Source organism: Dreissena polymorpha, chromosome 6, assembly GCF_020536995.1.
Source record: "Dreissena polymorpha isolate Duluth1 chromosome 6, UMN_Dpol_1.0, whole genome shotgun sequence".
Lineage (NCBI taxonomy): Eukaryota > Metazoa > Mollusca > Bivalvia > Myida > Dreissenidae > Dreissena > Dreissena polymorpha.
This window is the reverse complement of record NC_068360.1, coordinates 8895484-8918203: the sequence shown is the minus strand read 5'-3', so window position 1 is coordinate 8918203 and position 22720 is coordinate 8895484. Positions and strand designations below refer to the sequence as shown.

The 22720-nt window shown below is 33.9% G+C and overlaps 2 protein-coding genes across 2 annotated transcripts in view; one reads left to right on the top strand and one right to left on the bottom strand.

Moving 5' to 3' along the window:
- Positions 1-11161, bottom strand: part of LOC127833871 (transcription initiation factor TFIID subunit 6-like) — a 43582-nt gene extending 32421 nt beyond the window's left edge. The window contains exon 1 of the mRNA XM_052359361.1: positions 10739-11161. Within this exon, the coding sequence (XP_052215321.1) occupies positions 10739-10888 (150 nt within the window). The 5' untranslated portion in view covers positions 10889-11161. The remainder of the gene's footprint in view (positions 1-10738) is intronic.
- A 145-nt stretch (positions 11162-11306) lies between these two features.
- LOC127833872 (uncharacterized) lies at positions 11307-22556 on the top strand. The gene is made up of 6 exons (XM_052359362.1): positions 11307-11385; positions 13550-13716; positions 14562-14670; positions 18444-18514; positions 19100-19183; positions 19681-22556. Exons 2-6 carry the CDS (start codon positions 13575-13577, stop codon positions 19986-19988), a joined length of 714 nt encoding a protein of 237 aa, XP_052215322.1. The 5' UTR covers positions 11307-11385; positions 13550-13574; the 3' UTR covers positions 19989-22556.
- The last annotated feature ends 164 nt before the right edge of the window (positions 22557-22720 follow it).

Here is a 22720-nt window from a genome sequence, read left to right as displayed (position 1 = left end):
AAAATTATTTTATTTTATTTGAGAAATTATATTTTTAATACACTAATAGTCTATGAATATTTAAAACACTTTTATTAAAGCACTGTTGCAGTGTACGAAGCCCTATGTAGCTTAACATTATCTTGTTTGCTGTTTCTTGCATATATTAATATCAAATGCATGCTTGTGTGTTATTTATTACATCAAATATTTGTTCATTATATGATTTTAATTGCTCAAATGCATTTGTAATTATTTAACAGCCAGACGGCTTTTATTTTTAACTTAAACCTTTCCCTTAAATTGGGCTTAATTAGCATGCAACAAGCATTGAAGGAGTGTAGAAAGACAGCCCAAAGCCTTAAATGGAAAAATTCAGACGTGGCGAAAGACCATCACATTTTACAGGCCAGACTTGCCTACCAGGAGAAACAATTCACAGGCCTGTTGAAGTTTTTACAGGCCTCAATTTTAAGTGTTTGACCGGTTAGTGCATAGTCTCAGCATGGAAAAGAAAATTCATAAAAGTGCAAACTGAACATTATTATAAAGCATTATTTCTTCTTGAATGCTCTGAGCTTTTATGAGTACATACGTACAGCTCAGAGGGTCAATAGCTGGGAGTTGTATTATTGCAACTAACATAAGCATGAAAACTTGATTTGGGGAAATAAATTCTGGATCTGGATAGGTACGTTGCAGGACCTTTCGGTGTAGGCGCAACGGGGGAGAGGGTGGTTAGTCCCACTGTAGGACAGTGGGTGTTAGTTTCAGTTTGTGGATATACTAACGCTTTAAACATATATACTTGAGTGTTGTCGATGTATTTAGCTAAGAGACATTAATAAATTAAATAAGTTTACCTTTACATATCCATTTCACTAACATGCCATTACAGTAAACTGTTCAGTGTGGCAAACATAATAAAGCAGAATATGCACATGAATCTGATTAAACACAGATCCACTTGCATATAAATCAAATCATGTTTGTCTTTTATTTTGCATTTTCGACAAAAAAAATCCTGTAACTGTTAGATGTATTTTTCTTTGCGAGTAGACTGCATTCCAATTTTCAAACACTTCATCACTTGTTCTGTGACATTCAGTTCATACATTTGCAAAAAAAAGAGAGTTTTATTTGTATCTAAAACCTATGCTCAATCGTAGAATGACACGCTCTTTTCATTAATCGATACTAATTATATGATGTCCGTCGTAAATTCGATAGTTATTTGTTCTCGCTGAGCATCGTTGTTTCTTTTAATTGTCGGCCATCTTGGATCACGTTAACAACATGTGTACAACGAACGTAAACTCGTATATGTCCGACTACTTTCGCGAACCAATGGTTAAGTATGATGTCGTTCGGCTATTTTCACGGAACACCGCCGATCGCGATGCTGGTTATAGACGCTTGCATTACTGTCTATTCTGGGGCGTATGAAATTCCAACCATCGGAGCGACCTAGATCGGTCAGGGGCGATAATAATAGACAGGGATATTTATAGGTTACAATACACTAAATGATCGCTTCATGTAGGCGCTGTACTCTCTAAAAAAATATCATAGTTGACAGGAAGGCATGTTTTACACTTTTTACCATTATTCGGGTGTTATCTTGCAGAGATAATGGTAGGGCATGAATAGGTGTTCACTACTGAATCCCTGAAATATGATACACGTGAAGACTATAGTAAACCATTGCACTAGAAAAGGTTACATTCCACTAAGAAACGGCCGAAAAAAAAAAGTTGCAAAAACAGTCGGTTTTGATTTGTGTCAAGTTCTTTCTTGCTTTGTACATGACATATCTTTTTTATTGCATAAATCGATTCCGCTTAGAATGGCCTTTAAGAAAAGGTATGGTTATGGGGGTCTCTATGTGCAAAATGTTGCATTTATTTTCGCTCAAAGTTGTCGCTTTTACATTGAATTATATAGGGAAACTATTTAGTGTATTATGACCTAAATACGCGCATGAATAAATATTGCTTTCGGCTCTTTTGTCATCGTCGAAAAAAACGAAAATAAAAAAATAAGTTTTCAGAAATCGCAATAAAATTTTTTGGGTCGGGGGGTAAAAAGTGGGTCGGTCGGTAAAGGGCAAACAAACTCAATTTTAATTTAGGCCTGAAATAGGGGAAAAAAGTATACTTTTTTCATGGGGGAAGCCGCCAATATTAGGCGGTAATAAGTGCAAAACGAGGGCCCTGTAACCGATATGTGAAATGAAATAGGTTAAGGGTTAACATAACAAATAAGTGTTAGTAGGGTACAATCTATTAATTAAGGTACAGGTGCAGAAAAAAAAGAGCAGGATGTTCAAATGTCTTGGTCATGTTGCCTGTTGATCACTAAATGCAAAATAGACTGAGTTACAAAACATATACCGTACATTCGCGGCCATAAGTCTACCTCGGCCATAAGTCGATGGGTATAATGTGGCTAGAAAAACTTGGTTTTTTGCCTTGACTCTGCCATAAGTCGGGGGGTAAATTTCCTCAATATCTCGGACATGTTTTAGTCATGGTTCTGAGGGCTCCTGTAACGGCAGTTGACATTTTTTGGGATATTAATAATAAGAATATATTTTAAACGAAACATTCAGCGTTTCAATGATTTATTATCACGAAAAATATATTTTATCGTTCAAAATCATAATTACATATCATTGATTATTTAGAACTTAATATATATTTCACAAATCAAAATTAGTATCCCATTTAACGTAATAACTTTCAGTGTTTATATTATGAGCAGATATTTTTGTACTCAAATGTTAGTATGTGAAAATTCGGTAAAATCTTGAACGCAGAAATTCGTTATATGGTCAAAATAATTGTAACTTGCTCTCAAATAATCAACAACGCTTTCGCCATTATGCGTGAAACACGTGAATTTACCAACACTCGCATCGCTCGCTATTTGACTGTTATATACATACAGTATTCGTAAATCACGAGATACCTGAGGAATATTTTCTGCATTCTGGAACAACGTCTTATCTGATAATACTAAGCAGATGATCCAAAGCAATTGTGTATTTGATATGTCCAATTACACTTTTTAATAATCCAGGGTGAGTGCGTAATATTATTATAATCAAACAATGAATGAAATCTTCACTCAGATAAGATCTATTTATTTACGAAACGATTACGCGTTAACTGTGGGACAGTTGTGAATAAATCAACGAAACCACACCTTCATCCAATCAAAAAATATATCATGTGAAGTTGAACAATAGCGATTGGTTAAAGGCGTATCTAACGATCAAGTAATTATTTTTGATTGGTCAGAAGTAGTTTGTAGCAGAACCGTTGTGCATATCATTAACGGATAACTATTTTAGGCGTGACGCAATAAAGACAAATGATCGAAAGGATGCCAACACTACTCTTTACACTTTGATCTTAGTCAAAGGCCGAGAAGCGATAATTGGTGGCATAAAGACACCTGCAATTGTTGACAGTTTGTATTTACACGGATTAACTTTAAATGGGAACAAGTGTCAGCAGTCGATTAACTATTGTTCTTAGCAGACAACAGGCAATGTATCAATAGACAAATTGCTATGTATAATTTTCACCACTTTACGGTATGTCACAAACGTTTAATATTTTCGAAGTTATTTAAACATGTTTTTATTTGGAATTATTACGAAGATTAATGATTTGAAAACCAATGTAAATATGAGTATTTTGTTATCGGCGGACATTTAAGTAAAAGACGAGTCGGCCTTACCGTAAACAGTCATCATTCCTTCGCTTCAGAGATTTATTACTTAAAAAAAAATGGCACAGAAATATGTTTTTTATTTTTTTTATTTAGTACCTCATCCATAAGTCGACTTGACTTTTAAAGTCAATTTTGGCAGCTTTTTTAGGTCGACTTATGGCTGCAAATTTACGGTACTATCAACTTGCCAATAGAGAATCACATGTCAAAACACGTTAAATATTTCCATTAGAATTTTGTCCTTTTGGCATTTGTGTATATATGACAAGATGTAAAAATAATTGATATTATATCATTTTTCTGTATTACCATTTTTCTGTATTATCATTTTCTGTATTATCATTTTTCTGTATTATCATTTTTCTGTATTATCATTTTGCTGCAGTACACTTCGGATTTTTTGCATCTATAATCTATAAAATAAACAGTTTATAAAGCTGTCATTTAACCACATTTCAGATTAAAAAAGGTTTCATTGAAAATAAATAAACATTACTTATAACAAGGGCTGTTTGTAAAACATGCATGCCCCCCATATGGGCTGTCAGTTGTAGTGGCAGCCATTGTATGAATACGTTTTTGTCACTGTGACCTTGACCTTTGACCTAGTGACCTGAAAATCAATAGGGGTCATCTGCAAGTCATGATCAATGTACCTATGAAGTTTCATGATCCTAGGCGTAAGCATTCTTGAGTTATCATCAGGAAACCATTTTACTGTTTCCAGGCACTGTGACCTTGACCTTTGACCTAGTGACCTGAAAATTAAGAGGGGTCATCTGCCAGTCATGATCAATGTACCTATGAAGTTTTATGATCCTAGGCGTAAGCATTCTTGAGTTATCATCTGGGAACCATTTTACTATTTCGAGTCACTGTGACCTTGACCTTTGATCTAGTGACCTGAAAATCAATAGGGGTCATCTGACAGTCATGATCAATGTACCTATGAAGTTTCATGATCCTAGGCGTAAGCATCATGATCAATGTACCTATGAAGTTTCATGAACCTAGGCGTAAGCATTCTTGAGATATCATCCGGAAACCATTTTACTGTTTCGAGTCACTGTGACCTTGACCTTTGACCTAGTGACCTGAAAATCTTTAGGGGTCATCTGCCAGTTATGATCAATGTATTTATGAAGTTTCATGATCCTAGGCCTAAGCATTCTTGAGTTATCATCCGGAAACCATTTTACTATTTCGAGTCACTGTGACCTTTGACCTAGTGACCTGAAAATCTATAGGGGTCATCTGCCAGTAATAATCAATGAACCTATGAAGTTTCATGATCCTAGGCCTAAGCGTTCTTGAGCTAACATCCGGAAACCATCTGGTGGACGGACCGACCGACCAACATGTGAAAAACAATATACCCCCTCTTCTTCGAAGGGGGGGCATAATAAAATGATGTACACCAATAAAGGATCACTGTTTACAACATTACAGCGTTTTTTTCCCCCAAAGGGGAAAGGTACCTGTACCCCTACAATTTTCGAGTCGTGAAATCTTCAAATTGGGAAAAAAACAAGTCGCAAAATTAATGAATTGGGAAAAAATTCGAGACGCAAAATTGATGAATTGGGAATCTTTAAAATGCATTGTATCTATCATTAGGAGCTATATTCTGCATCACAGAGCATTATAAGCTATAGGTTTTAACAGAAAAACTACAAGTGATGATATTTTGACAATCATATCAAGTCATGTGAAAATTGTGCACTTCAGTAGGAATGTGCCTGTCAATGGAAAAACATATATCTTCTAGTGATAGGCATAATCACTGATGTTGCATAAAAACTAATATTAATAAGTTTTGTTTAAGCCCTTGAAAGTCTCACAAGCCCTGCAATATTTTATGTGAGTTAAATTAAAAACGTAAAAAACAAAACAAAAGAAACAACAATGGAACTTGGACTGGTTTGAAATCTTTCAACAATAGACAGTGAGAATAGCCACACATAACCAAAATGAGTTTTTAGAGTGGAATGCTTTAACCACAGGTACTTGAAAAAAAATGTTGTCCTTGTATATAATATTATATATACCCAACAATTTTTTTCAAGTACCTGTGACTTTAACAACTATTTTCAAAGGTTAGTCTTATATTTTGTTTTGATTTTTTTTTCAAATCATCAAATAAGATATTAAGATCATCTACCATAAAATGCTAATGTATTTGTTGTAAATAACTATAGTATTTTACACACATGTCTTATTATTTTGAATTTTATGTTAAACTTGTATTTGTCTACATCCGTATCAGAATAGTTTCTGCTCGGATTTGTAAAACTATACATAGATCGTAAGTAATATGAGCATTTAACTCAATACGGTTATGTTTTTTAATGTCAACAAAAATTAGTGTTTAGAAACATTATTGATGTAAGGAAGACTGGTCTTTACGATGGAATTCTTTCACGGGAAAAATCGATAACTCGTCGCGGTTATGTAATCCAGTCACATTATACAGTTAAATCTGGTAATCTTGCGCGTCCAGTAATCTTGCGCAATCCAAAGTTTGCAAATTTTGCAGACGACGAATAGTTTTCTTAGGTTATGAAAGATGGAATATCACATTTTTAAGAAATAACAGATTTAAAGGGTACGTATTCAATGCAAAATAAAATTCGATCATTACATTTTAACACCGGTAGCGTCATCATCATACATTGAGCATGTATCGTAAACACTGACCTCCTTACGACAAATTCGAAATGAATCACACATTCCATGCAGTCTTTAGCGTTTTCATACTTAAAATAAAGAATTCCAACATTTAATTAAGCAATCCATTGCACAATATCCGATCAGTTATTGTATTTTTTGCCTTTTGGCTTTGAAAATATATCGATTCAGACGACATTGTCATAATTTCCCGCCATTCTGTCAAACCATATTTGGTATGATCTCCACATGCACAATGGCCTAGTTTTTATATTTTCTGTACAGTAATCTATGGAAGCATGATCGTGGTAAAATTAAACCTGTTAAGCATAAATATTTTTTTCACGCTAGAAATCAATTAATTTAACATGTTAATGTTTCTTTTGCTACAGTCAACGGAGTGCCACCACCATCATCAAAGAAACCGAAGTACAGCTATTAATCCACATCAGTGCTCCAGCTAGTAATAAATAGAGGGGCGCTGCGCCCCTCTAAAATTTGCCCCCTTAAAAAGCGCCCCTCTATTTTTCTGTCAAATGCCCTTTTGATCTCTAAATTCCTGCTTTCATGCCGTATAAATCGCCAGAAACATCGACATGAATACACAGATAACACCCTTACATGACCGCCTGGGGTGTATTAAGTCAACACATTGTGAACAAACAAGCCCCAAGGGCATGATTTGTTTTTAGATCACTAATTAGCCTTTTGTTGCAGACGATAGTAACATGCTGTGAAAGATTATCTCTGAGGTCACGCTTGGTTAGGCACAATCACACTCGAATGAAATCAAACTCAGCACTATTGATTTTTTTTAACTTCTGAATTCTTTGGCTATAATTTGTTTGCAAAAATAGTGATTTTTAATTCAAAATACCTATTTACATTTGAAAATTAATCACTTTTTTTAATGCGAATATGCGGTTAATTTTTAGTCCGAAATTACCGCATGAAAAACATATTTGTGTTTGGATTTTATTTCTGAACTTTAAAACACTGTCTGTCCCCAATCATGATGAATTTTGACATGAATAGGGGCAGATAGTTGTTAATTCAACAAATAATGAACTTGTTTGGAAGGAGGATTTATCACTCTGCAAGTAAAATGTAATGTTGATATTTTCATATATTTTCGCGACCTAACGAAACGGTCTACGTTGTTGACATTAGTTGAAATAACGTGTTGTGAAATAAATATATCCTATTATTAACAATAACAATGTTTCATTTTAATCTCCAGACTGGATGCTACTCAATAGTGACATTGATCATTGTTTAGACTTTAAATTTGTCAATATAGGTTTTTGTTTTAATTAATATTACTGTGGACAAACATTGGCTCAAAGTTATTTAAAGCAACAAATTTAAGTAGTGACAGTCACAACGTTTTTTTGACCCAGTGAAACCCCTGAATTTATTTAATGTTTTCTTCATTTCATTTTCTTCTAAAAGGCCACTGACTGATGCTGAAACTGGAACCTGAAAGATTAACATGCAGTTCAATGATGATAGGTGATAAAAAAAACATCAAACCCCCCCCCCCCCCCCACACACCGGAAAGAAATATAATATCTACATATCTCTAATGTGTGTAGTCGGATGCTAGCCCATAGCGGTTAGGAAATTGGCTATTAAGTTGTTTTCCTTAGCGCCAATGAGGAACAGCATACAATTGGTGAAGTCATCCAATGCACAAGTGTTTACAATTAATAAGTATATAGTATAACCAAAGTATATACTTAAGTATATTTATAATCAAATGCCCTTTTTTCCAAAATTACGCGTGAAATGTGCCCTTTTTGGGGAAGCTCCCCTCTATTTTGAAAAGCTGGCTGGAGCACTGCACATTAAATTTGAATGGTTTTACAAACTGATTTTTTAAATAATTTTCTGGAATGTTTTTTTGTCTTTAATTAGACACCATATGTCTACAATTTTGCCTAAATGAGGTCGTTACACCAAGTGCGCAAGATTACCCGACACTGTGATAGTTTGAAAATGTAGTGAGTCATATTTGTTTTGAAATCAAATCGGACAGTTCTTCACTGAATTAATCAGATATTTTTGGTGTTAATAAGCACATGAACTTCTTATTTTCATAATAAATTTAGATATTATGTTGTCAATTTATAAAAGAACATGTTTTAAAACCAATCGACCCTTAACTGCGCAAGATTACCGGACAGCATCGTACACAACGGTTAGAGTTGCGCTCCTTTGAAAAATTGTGTTTACAGTCAAACCTGAATTCAGCGGTCAGTCAAGGGAAATGATCAAAGTGACCGTTGTCCACAGGTGACCGTTGAATTCGGATCACAATTTTAAGAAGGTTGGCCAGTTATTAGTATTACTACGTCGTTACCCCACCCAGTCGTTTGCATACAGTGTAAAACAAATGCTCATTGCATTAACAAAGCATAATAACAGCATTAACTTACGCGTGCATATTGAATAATAGAGAATAATATCTTTTAGATTGATTTTATTTCATAATGTTAAATTAAACAATGACTTTATCAACGCTGGTATAATTGTTTTCTCATGCATCTCATTCATTCAGTAAATAACGTCCGTAAAAGTCTAAAAAGCGGATTCGGTGTCATAAACCGATAGTACGGTGTAATTGTACCGTTCTAATTCAAAGAAATAGCGGTCATTTAATATCTCGATAATTACTTTCAACAAGTCATAAACTCTGATAAATTTTCTTTAGAAGATACACCCACAATTATCCCCGGAAAAGAAACCTTCTCAACACCTTATAATTTGTTTACTCGCAGCGGGCCGCTTTTATAATATCATAGACAATTACCGCTTTCAGACGCTTTAAATGTTGCAAATCAGTCCATTTTTGCCATTAAAGCTAATCACTAATCCTCTTATCGCCTTCTTATCAAAACACTCGCCAGCTTAATGTTGTTTTAACACTTAATCAGCGATACAGACCAATTGACTTTGTCACGCGCTAATGCGTTATGCATGCAGACGATAATTGCTATTAATAAACATTGTTATTGTTAATGTCACCTGTTTAAAGTGATATTATGGGCATCTAACAGTTTATAGCTGGCTATTGCAACCGTTGTTTATTTTTGGTATTTTCACTTCATATACAATGTACACTTATATTTGTTAATTCAGCATCAACATACTAAAACAATATCCCGGAGAGAGAAAAAAATGCATTTGAATATCAACCGTCTTTTCGTTAAACAACTGATCATGCATGTACGATGTGAACCTAAATTTAGTTTAAGTGCAGATTCGTTCATACGACACATAGACACAATTTTGTTTTACGGATCATTTCGGCTTACAGGAGTGGGTTAGTCATGTAAAATAACGAATATAAAATATATTTTTAATAAACAGCTGGTAGCAAAATGAGTTGCAGACAATTGGTCTTTTAATGCAATTAAAATGAAAATTCAATTATAATGGTGAAACAATTTTACATACCGGTCATGGATGCACAAATTGTTTGTTTACTCGCAGCGGGCCGCTTTTATAGTATCAAAGACAATTACCGCTATCAGACGCTTTTACCGCAAAATAGACGGACACATGATGTGCTGTGTTTTTAATTTTCGCTATTCGAGACCACTCGAGACGACTGACGCGTGACCGTTGATTTCAGGTCAAACATGAATTTCGGAGTGGAATGTAGTGGCCGTTGGCCGTTATGGACAGGTGGCCGTTGAATTCAAGTGTAATTTAGAGTGTTTTTCGTCGGGGGGATTTCAGACTGACCGTTGTCTGCAGGTGACCGGTAAATTCAGGTGGCCGTTAGGTCAGTTTCGACTGTACTTTCTATGCAACGATGTATGGCAAAAATAAATGGCAAAAAATGAATGGCTAGACGATTTCAAAAGATATTTCCAGTGATAAATAAAAGGCACTGGCGATTGGGAACGGCACATAGGATCGTTCCAACGGTAGATATGGAGATGGGGAAAGGTCCGGTGCTAAAATTGGGAAGCCTCTGGTAGGCTTTGGGAAAGTTACCGTTCCCCAGTACTAGTTAAAGAAAGAAAAAAAACGCTGCATTATCTCCCCTGTAAGATCAAAAGTCAGAGCATCTTTTCACAAATTTGTTAAATTGTACATTTATTCAAGGGACACACTATGCAACAATTGTTTTTTTAATTTATTATACTTTTTCATAAAATACACGATAGTGACCCCCTATTGGTGTGACCCCCTATTGGCGAGATGACTGTACAACATTTCAATGTTGACAGGTTAAGATTGGGGTTGAGATGCGCAGGTGGAACTGAATTTGAGCAGGTTGCGAGATTGTTCTTTTCTGGTCAAGACTTTTCCCTATAAACATATTTGAGTACGACCATACCTGAACTACTTGTTTGAGTCTGTATGTACAGTCTTCAGCCAGGTAGGTCGCAGCCTTGTCTGGTAGGCCCCCTATACCTGTAGATTCGGCAATTACCTTTACAGATTCTGTGGTTAGAGTACTGCTTGTTTTGCTTTCTTTCTCAGCCATTTTTACTTAAAAAACATACACTTTGCAGAAGTCGATATAACTTAACTGAAAAGAAAACACGTCTAATCGCGAAAATTCATTACAATTGTTAGTTATTGATCGTAACATCGATGCAAAATTCAAATAGAAAGCACAAACTGTTTCTTCTGCACATGACATATATAATTGATAAATAGCGATGAATCTGAAAACAATATGTAATTATGTTATTCCTTATTTCATTTTAATTATTATTCTGATCAGCTTTTTTTTACGTCAGTGAAATTTTCGTATTTAAAACTGCAATTTAAAAATTATCGATATAAGACAATTATTTCAACGACGTCTTATTTAAAAACTCCATGCACGTAATTAAATATAGCCTAATAACAAACAACAAATTTTTAATAAACGTTTAATTCGAATTTGTGGCACTGGGGTGTACTGTTAGCGACATGTAAACAACAAACGGTTTCCGTGTTGTTTCTTGTTTATTTTCTACAAATCCTCTCTAGCAGGTTTGTTAAATTATCGATAAGCAATAAAAACGAAATGGACATTTTGTGATTTAACAGAATATATTTCATTGAAGTATGTTTCGTGATTGGAAAAAGATATAAATTGAAACGTTTAACATGTTAATTGGTCATTTTTGGTGACACTGCAAAACAAACGGTTACAGCCAACTAAATCTTATTCGTTAGATGGGCCTTTTCACGTTTGGGTAAATTGACAAAATTGAAAAAAGTTGTTTCAGATTAGCAAATTTTCGTATTTGTTATGATATTTGTGAGGAAAAAGTAAAACTGAACATTTACCATGCTTTAAATTTAAAAATAGCCATTATATGCATCTATTGATGATTAAAAAAACGGAAAATTATAAAGCGTTGCAATGTGAAACGAATTAATGATTTGGAGAGTTCTGTTCTTTTCGTTATGTTTTGTGAAACTACAAGGATTGCTTATATAAGGTATAAAATATGTCAGTTATTTTATACGGAAGGATGGCTGAGTGGTCTAAGTGGTAGACTTTTTACTCCAGGACTCCAGGGATCAGTGGTTCGAGTCCTGCTGAGGGTTACCTTTTTTTACTTTTTTATATTTTATTATTGATTTTTTTTACTGGAGCTTTTTATATCCAATGTTAACATTTATCAATATAAAGCATTTAAAGACACATTTCAAAACATGCCAAAATCTGTGGAAAGGCACCTTTAAGTCTTTTTTTATAAATCTGTAAAACTATTTATAGTCAGTGATTCAGACTGATACGTAAAACAGCAATGTAAATATGAAAATAATAAATTGCCAAACCTATTGAAAGAATTAAGAGAAAAAAGGCCTTTTGAAATTATATTTTAGGGACAGAATGTTTTTTATCTTAATATATGATCAACTTATTATAGGGACTTTCAATGCAAGGTACAAATGATGCATATATTTCATGCATGTGTTTGATCATATAACGCTTAAAGAATTCTGACCATCGAGCTAACAATAAAGTCATAAGCTAAAAATTACCGCCGATTTTCGGCTGCTTCCCAATCGCAACAATCAACGTTTTTTCCCAAAAAGCTGACCAAAATTTCCCCAAAAAAGCCCAATTTCCCCCCCCCCCCCCCCAAAAAAAAATTTTTTTTTTAGAAAGAAGTCTCTTATGACTTATGATTTCTTAACTCGAGATCTCAACTTTTTATTTAAACATCCTACAAAATATATAACTTTAATTTAGTTCTTTTTGTTGATAAATAATTCCCAAATTTGCCACTTTTATCATTTAAAACAATCCCAATTTGACCAAACTCCTTTTCTCAAAATGGCTAGTTTAATTCTGTTACTTATAATCATATTTATAATGCTTAATATTTCCCAATTTCATGGTTTATTGCACCTTTTTTCCCAATTTCATGGTTTATCGCACCTTTTTTCCCAATTTCATGGTTTATCGCGCTAATTTTCCCAATTCAAATGGCACAGACTGTAACAAATAAAAGCAAAAAATATCACTGGAATATTATACATAAACGTTTTTCCATATAAATGTTACAACAGTAAGTTGTAGTAAAATAATTCCTACATCTAGATTTTCTCAATAATTGACACTGGGTTCAAACTTAGAGTGCATAGTGGTTTTGAAAAAAACTAAAAAAATGTGTGTAGAAAAAAATATAGACAATTTTGTTTATTTTTTTATTTAGATTTTGCTTGATATTTGTTTATTTGGAATGATCTGGTACATTTTTTGGAATGGCTCTGTTGGTCATTGGAAAAGCTTCTATTGACCTGACACATGTTTTAAATAATTTGATTAATTATGTAAAAGATCACTGCCCAATGTTGTTTGTACTCAAAGAGTATGCCTTGTCTGATATTTAAATTGGACCCTTCTAAGTACAGATATTTGGTCTGGGGAAACCTGTCAAACAGTCAAACTAATCTAAACATTTGGGTGCTTGAGACAATGTAAGACAGGAAATTTGAAATTCTTTTCACATGTAACAAGTATGTTTGACAGACTGACAAAGTGTCTGACAAATTTTCAACATTCAAGCCTATAAAGACTTACATGTCTGACATTAGCCATTAGGAGGTTTTAATTAGCCTTTATTCATTTTTTTAAACAATTGAGAGTCAGAGTTGTAACATTGCCTGAGTTCATTAACCTTTTTTTAACTTTCAGCCTTGTACTTAGATACCACCTAAATATGGTCTTATTTCACAACATCAATGTTGGACAGCGTGTGGAAGTCAACATCGGTTGGGGAAATATTCGTGGAACAGTCATGTACAAAGGATGCTTGACAGGCAAGCAAGGGGACTGGGTTGGAGTCCACCTAGAGGACAAAGGTCAGTGTTTTTTTCGTTCAAATTTGGGTCCTGTACGGAGATACATTCCCAATGGAAAAAAGTTTATATTTTTCCCAAATTAGACCTGACAATTCCCAATTGAAGATTAAAAAATAAAAATTGTTTCAATAAGTCGTAATATTAATTCATCACAAATCCAGCTCTTTAAGTTTAACCTTAGTTAATATAATTTTAATATCACTTTTATTCTCAATTTACAGTCAGCATTTGTTAGCAAAAATGAACAATACTAATTTTCCAAATTGAATGAAAAAGACGCTTATTTTCCCAATGCAATGGGACCCAGCCCCATTCCCAAAATGGTGGAAAAAAACACACTAAAGGTACATTTCCTGAGTAAACAAATGTAGGGTTTGGGTCATAATCACCTCATTTTCTGATCACTTCATTAGAAAGCAATTTGACTATAGACAATTCATTTTGGCTTCATGTCCTTACACATGTCATTGTTGATATTCCTCAGGATCATCACTTATAATTCCTTATTTTTTACAGCTGTGGCCTTCTTTTTAACAGTCTTAAAAGCATCTCTGTAACATTTAAAAAAAGTAAGTACTGAAAATGTCTAAACCCTTGGCATGCTGGGAAATTTGTCGTCTGCCAAAATGTCGTCTGCTGAATTTCTAAAATTAGCATTTTCTTCAATTTTTTTCAAAGAATACTATATGAATAGAAAACAGTTTGGATCCTGATGAGACGCCATGTTCTGTGGCATCTCATTGGGATCCAAACTGTTTGCAAAGGCCTTCAAAATTCGGTTCCAGCACTGAAAAAGTTAACCTTTAGAACTAAATTGAGTAGAATTCTCTTACTTTCTTTTACAGTTGGTAATTGTGACGGTATGGTGAATGGCCGCCGGTATTTCCAGTGTCCAAACGACTATGGCCTATTTGTGAGAGCTAACAGGCTTCGCTTCATTCCTATGCAACGATGGTAAGTTGTCCATGACTGTTAGACATTGCAAGGGAGGGCTTTAGATAAAGTTTTGCACTAAACTATATTTTACCCCCTCAAGCATGTTTTAAGGGGTATTTTAGACATTGACATCAGCTACAAGTAGTTACAAAAGGATTTTCATGCCCCCGGATCGATAGATTGGGGGTATATTGTTTTTGTCCTGTCTGTCTGTCATTCTGTCCTTAAAACTTTTACCTTGGTTAAAGTTTGATAACTTTTGCAATATTGAACATAGCAACTTGATATTTACCATGCATGTGTATCTCATGGAACTGCTCATTTTGAGTGGTAAAAAGTCAAGGTCAAGGTCATCCTTCAAGGTCAAAGGTCAAATATCATAGTATTTTTCTTTCCTAAAACTTTTAAATTCGTTAAAGTTTTATCATAACTTTTTAAATATTGAACACATCAACTTCATATTTGGCTTGCATGTGTATCTCGTGGAGCTGCACATTTTGAGTGGTGAAAGGTCAAGGTCATCCTTCAAGGTCAAAGATCAAAAATAAAAAAAATAAAAATTTCATTTCATCTCTTACTTACTTCTCATGGAGCTGCACATTTTGAGTGGTGAAAGGTCAAGGTCATCCTTCAAGGTCAAAGGTCAAATATATGGCTTCAAAGGGGCGCCATAGGAGGCATTGTGTTTCTGACAAACACATCTCTTGTTGTTAATGTTAATGTGAGAGTTTTCAAGTGACTTATTCACAGATTTGCCTGTTTGTGAAAAATGTCAATAAATGTGTTTATTAACAAATCTATGTGTTTGGATCAGTCTAAACTAATTACATCAGAAAAATGTACAATAATTTGTGCGTGTCACTGCATTCATTGAAATTCAAACCTGCGCTGTCTGAAAGCAAAAGCTAATTCTCTACCACTGCACCATGCTAACTGTATTCATAAGCTAATTCTCTACCACTGCACCATGCTAACTGTATTCATAAGCTAATTCTCTACCACTGCACCATACTAACTGTATTCATAAGCCTCTCTACCACTGCACCATGCTCTACCACTGCACCATGCTAACTGTATTCATAAGCCAATTATCTAAGCTATGTTAGTACAACAAGTATTTTTCAAATTATCTAGGAAAAGCGTAATAAACTCTTTTTGTGTTTTACTGATTTTGAATGATTTGTACCAATGAATGAATCAATATATGAAAAAATGTCTTTGTTCGGACTTTTATTTAAATTGTTTCAACAAAATGCATACATTCTGTATATATCTGAATATATGACAATAAATTTGAAAATCTTCATTTTGCCAAACTTTGTAAATTCCATAAAAAAAAGGGGCCTTCAAATGTATGTAAATTCTCTGATAAAGTGTGGAGTATTAATATGTTCTTAAAGTTACGGTACTAAGAGGTATCAGTAGCGGGTAATTACAATTTCTAAAGTGCTTTTATACAATTGTTGGGGTGCAAGAATATTTGAAAGTTCACATGGTAGAAGCACGCATGTCTTAGAAAGTGACTGACAAGATTTCAACATAATAAGACAATTTTTCTGATTGTTTTTGAGAGTATGCACGGAGACTTGTTTTTTTATATCCAGATTCCTTGCTTTGTTTAAAATGTAAATAAGCATGGAGGATTTTTTGAAATTTTTAGGCATATACGTTTTTTGTATGAGGGATCAGTCTTATTGTTTGTGAAAATGTCAGATCTTGTACCCTGCCACCCATAGCCATCATCATTTTTATGTTAGTATTAAAAATCATGTGTGGAATTCAAAATAATAACATTATACTGATAATCAGTCTGTTGCATTAAATAAACATAGAGTCAAAATATAAATATATGAGCCTCGCTCTGGGAAAACTGGTCTTAATCCATGTGCATGCTGGGAAATTTGTCGTCTGCTAAAATGTTGTCTGCTGAATTTCAAAAATTAGCAGTGTCTTCGATTTTTTTTCAAAGAATACTATCAGAATAGCAAACAGTTTGGATCCTGATGAGACGCCACGTTTTGTTGCGTCTCCTCTGGGTCCAAACTGTTTGCAAAGGCCTTCAAAATTTGGTTCCAGCACTGAAAGAGTTAATCCATGTGCATAAATAATCATCCCAGATTAGCCTGTGCACCCATACTCATCAAGAAAAGATTTTCTGCTTTTATGATACTTTTTAGCTCAGCTGAGCACAACATGCTCATGGTGAGCTTTTGTGATCTCTTTTTGTCCGTTGTGCGTTGTGCGTACATTGTGCGTAACATTTGCCTTGTTAACTCTCTAGAGGCCACATTTATTGTCCAATTTTCATGAAATTTGGTCAGAAGATTGGTCTCAATGATATCTTGGATGAGTTTGAAAATGGTAACGTTTGCTTGAAAAACATGGCTGCCAAGGGGCGTGGCATTTTTCCTTATATGGCTATATATGGCTATAGTAAAATTTTGTTAACACTCTACAGGCCACATTTATTGTCTGATCTTCATGAAACTTGGTCAGAAGATTCATCCCAATAATATCTTGGACAAGTTCCAAAATGATGCCGGTTGGTTGAAAAACATGGCGGCCAGGGTGAGGGGCATTTTTCCTTATATGGCTATAGTAAAACCTTGTTAACACTCTAGAGGCCACATTTATTTTCCGATCTTCATGAAACTTGGTCAGAAGATTTGTCCTAATAATATCTTGTTATCTCAGGTGAGCGACTTTGGCCTTTCAGGCCTTCTTGTTATTTAAAGGTAGTCTATTTTTTCAACAAATATGTAGAATACAAAACATGTCATCCCTGATTAGTTGATGCGGACTGCACAGGCTTATCTGAGATGACTTTTTGAGCACATCACAGTTTTCCCGGAACTAAAGCAATAGCTGATTAATGGTACATGGCATGTCAGGCCTGACATTTCAAAATCTGTTTACAACCATTTCAATCAAGATTGATTGAATTTGATTTTATTTGGTAAACATATGAACATTACATAGTTACTACATAATGCAGACAATATAAAATATATTATCACAGCAATATACATAGCAAACCATGGAATGCACACACAATACCAAGGATAACACAAAAAAGAGAAAAATGATTTTCACTTATTTCAATTGTGGCCCTTGTTATTGGTGGCAGTAACCATGAAACAGTCAGGTATTAGATATTTAATAATGTATATGTATCAAATATGTACTGTTTAATAAAGTATATTACTGATTAAGAATGAATAAATATAATCACATGTTCATTATTATCACACAAGTTGCATAAGAAAGTTACACACTGCATATGTAGTTAATAAACACACTTTGTAGCATACTATAAGTTAAAGAATAATTATGAGATCCTTGCATCTTATTGATCATAAGACTTAAAAATGTATCACAGTATTTTAACAGAACATAAAATTCATAATAAAAATTATACTATAAAAAGCTATAAAGACTCTAAAAATGTTTCTTGATGGCACCCTTGAAATTGTTAGGTTTAGGTACATCCCTGATGTTTTGAGGAAGATTGTTCCATAAACAGATACCATTATATGTAAATGTATTAGAACCAAAACTTCCTACTCTTGGTTTGGAAAAACGACCAGAGTCTTCAAATGTAAAATTTTCAGCAAAATGATCAGATTCTGGCTGAGCTACCATATTAGACCTAGTACAACGATTATGTACGCCAGACACTAAGATAACATTATTATTAAGTTATTAGATGCTGGAGCAGCATATACATGTAACAACTTACCATTTAAATGTTTATCTGTTTTGTGTTTATAACTATATAATTTTGGTTTCAGCTTGTACAACAAATATCACAGAGTCGGGCAGAAATCCTTTGTAGAAGAGCCCTTGTTTGGTAAATCAGAGAGTAAGTCAAGTTGCTTTGAATGTGAGAATAGTGTCCTTTTTCTCAGCCATGTAATTAGGATTTTATACAAAAATACTGCAGAATAAAATACTATTACACATACATTTTATATAGCTTTATAATTTACAAACACAGGCTTGCATTGATAAATACGCTTGCAAAAGAGATGCTATAAATAAGGATATATCCAAATGACAATCCAATATTGTCCTTGTGTCTCTTAATTTTTGGACACAAGAAATTAGGGATTTTGTGTGGATTCTACATTTTTTTAGTATCGCAAACAGTTTTACTGTGTGCATATTTTCATACAATTTAGGTAACAATTTAATTTTCATTCTGTTTTATGATTTTTTTTTAATCTACCATGGAACAATTTTTTTTTCAAACGAGTAAATTGCAAAAGAGTAACAATTACGAGTCAGTAACAACTGTCACAGAACCCATTATCTATAATTAAATTAAAAGAGAAAATTGTATTACAAATACATACATGGTGACCTAGTGATAATGCAATCCAGACATTAACAATGGAAGTGTCCATGCATCAATAATGATAATAGCTTGTTTATTTTGTGGTTTCAGAGCCAGAGGTTGACAATGGGCCTTATGATCCTATCAAAATATCAGCAAAGTTCCATGAGAAAGTCACGGGAAAAAGTTATGATGGTAAAACAACATCACACACATAAATTGCAGTAGTAAAATTTTTTCAAGACCCCTTTGACTAACTGGCTTATTTTAAACTTGAGTACCGAAGGCTTAGATTTTCAAGCTAAGATGAGTATTGAGTGTTGTCTAGTCACATTTGGGTACATTTTCAAGCGAGACTATTGTTAGACAATTTCTTTGTCCTGAAATTGCATCGTATGGTAACTTCATAATTTATAGGGCAATGTTAAAAACGTTACTCCTTGCCACCTTTAAAAGGCATGTACTGAACAATTACAGTGATCACAGCCCAAGGGGATGGCCACACTTCAATGTCATCGGTCAAAAATGGCCATAATACATCGGGACTCTAAGTGTACACTTTAGAATAACTATCACCGTGTTGTGTCATTATGTCAATCGCAACCCTGGAGATATTTGTTTAAAGGTAAGGGTCACATTTTGAGATCAAAGGATACAAGGTTCTTTTAACATAGGTATTGGTGTATTTCTAGATGACGACATTTTCCGCCGCAAGTATCACCCTCTGTGCCACTTGATCAGTCGAACGATGCCTGCAGCAACGATGACCCGACCTCGCTCTGTGACGCTCACCTATTCCTCGACTCCCATTCATGGGGAGTATGAAATTGACAGGCCTTTCATCACAAGTCCATCAATTCCCAAGACCCACATGCCGTATTCTGCTCTGAAACGACAGATTTCCCGCGGTTGGGAGACCTCGCATTACGTTCGGGAAATGTCCGTACCCACTGGGCGTGATAGCATGAAGTTTTCACAGTGGAATGATATTTCTGCTTAGGTTAAACATGATTATGACATTAGGAAATGACTTGGACTTTTGATGAGTTTTTTTTTTAATGTTTTGGATAGCTCAGTGTAGATTAAATTTTGTTGCTAGTATACTGTATCAGACAAAAACATGTCAAGTCTATTGCTGAAATATGTTTGAAGACCTGTCTAGTTTTAATATTTATGAAGATTTACAAACAATTTCTCGACCTGGATTGGCGTAACCATTTATGTACATTATATGTGATAAATGATAACCTGGTTTCAATTTAAAGTTAAATAATGTGTTAAGTTTAGCATATGGTTCTTGCTTTAATTGGAATGGTGAAGCATTGATCTGGCTGTTACATTCATTGTGAACATATTTTTGCTTTGTACGGTGTTGCAGTAAATTATGCTCAGCTTTAACTAGTTTGCAGAAGATGTATGCATTAGTATTTATTGTAACTGCTTTGAAACATTATTTAATTTTATGGCGATTTATATCAGATGTTCTCATTTGCACCACATGTAGAATATTTAATTGTATTGGAAGGTCTGAGTTAACACAATTTTTTCCGATCATATCCGAGTCGAATTCCAACATATCTTTTACAAACAGTCGGCAATTAAAATGTCAAATCTGCTAAAACAATAAATACCTCATTCAGATATGCTAACCTTTTGAAATAAAATGAGCATGCATGCTCTTTGCGGACTTGAATGTGAATTGTGCAAATTAAACAAAAAATGTTATTGGTAAACAATAAAAAGATTATTAACATTGTTGCGTATAATATGGGGATATATTGGTACTAAAACACGGCTTGCATACTCATATGTCAGCTGTTAACTCATCAAAGTATATAACTTTATTGTATATTTTGCTGTTACAAACCTCAATAAGATTGTATATTGGAGAACATACAATGCATCAGATTAAAAAATGCCGGTATTCTTATTAGTAAGAAGTACTAGTGCACTGTTTTAATTCTGGAACATTTCGTTACCAGAAATAGCGTATTTTTTATGGAACATATACTTTTAGCATTATAATATATTTTTCATGTATATACAACCATGTACAAATTTACATGTTTTAGCTCGGCTGTTTTCGGAGAAAACCCGAGGTATTGTCATAGCCTGCTCGTCGTGTTGTCCGCATCTTGCTAAAACTTTAACAATTTGTCAAGGTTTTGAACATTGGCTCTAAAATCAAAGTGCATCCACCTAGAACTTTGAAACTTCATATGTAGCTGCACCTCGATGAGTTCTACACGCCACACCCATATTTGGGTCACTAGGTCAAAGGTCAAGGTCACTGTTACCTAAAAAAAAAATATTCTGACAAACTTTCATTTATTAAAAAGTGCACCCGCAGCCGAGCGTTGGCACCTGTTATGCGGTGCTCTTGTATTATTTTTACTGTGAATTGATCTGTAAATTGTTACAAGTCTCTTTGTTTTTTTAACTGCAGTTTTTCATATTTTTTTTCTTAACAAATATGGAAAAGCCATTTCTTATTTTAAACAAGCATTGTTTGTTTTTTCCTCTGTGAATAATGTCATTTGTTGTGGCATTTTTGCTGTTTTAATCGTTCAGTACCGGTAATTCCACACTTTGTCTTTCTTGTTTTCACCTTACACCTTTTTCACTGTTTTGTTTGTGATGTTATTGTCTTGTTTATGTTTGTTAATATTAAGTCAAGATTTTCATCAACACATAGTTCATAGTTCATAGCTCAAGGGCAAGTTACCGCCAAATCTCTGTTAACTTGTCGTAAAACCTTCTTACCATAATGAAATGTTTGTAATTGTATGACTGGTTAATTGGAAATGGTAGTAAATATATATATGTCTAAGTGGATGGATCATTTGTCTTCAGTACACTTAGGTATTTTTTCTACCTTTTATGGCAGAAATGGTTAATTTGTGATGTACATTTATTATTCAAATGTATATGATTTTCCAACAGGTCTGTTATTTGTACAAGGTTATTTAATTACGTTAAGACTAACAGATAACATTTGTGAGACAAGTTGTCGCCTGTGCTACTTAAATAACAGGGTATTCAAGTACAGTATTAACTTATAGCATGAACCTATTCAAAGCTTTGTATAGGTCCCTGCATATAGGCAGACTTACTGGACTACATGTATATTCATAGAAAGGCATGCACAACATTAATTTGCTGTGAAAAAACAAATACATTAATACGAAACTAGACCGAATTGTTATCACATCTATCTGTATTTCATTTCTGTCTATGAAGAATAAGCTGTAATGTGTTTGCTGAATTTGTTAAACAATTTTGTTGATATTTATTGTTTTGTTTGTTAGCTATGAAATTTTAAATGGGGAAAGGGGTAGCTTACTTTCTTTTATGTCTGCACTTCGTCTTTCATTATTAATTTGTTTGTTTTGTGCACGTTATAGTTTGTTGTTTTATCATTACATATCATTCTTTAAAAATTTATCTTGTACCCTGTCTGAAATTTCAGAATTTGTAGTACCTTTTTTTTATTATTTTAAATATATGTGTATCACATGTTTATGCAAACAGAAACAAACATGTTAAAAATATATACCTTAAGTGTGAATCTTTGTTTCTACTTGAATGTCCTTATTATATATAGCCCACAAACCTTTACCTGAACCATAACGAGCCATAGTCAGAGGTGCGCCTGATGCAAATTTATGAGAGAATTTCGCATCTCCATTGGCTTGGATTGAGGTGATGTCAAGTGGCATTCAGGAATTGGCA

Coding starts and splice junctions, on each gene's coding strand:
- LOC127833872 (XM_052359362.1), top strand. CDS start 13,575: ATGGTCTTATTTCACAACATCAATGTTGGACAGCGTGTGGAAGTCAAC. Junction 14,671..18,443: donor TTCATTCCTATGCAACGATG/GTAAGTTGTCCA, acceptor TTTTGGTTTCAG/CTTGTACAACAAATATCACA. Junction 18,515..19,099: donor CTTGTTTGGTAAATCAGAGA/GTAAGTCAAGTT, acceptor TTGTGGTTTCAG/AGCCAGAGGTTGACAATGGG.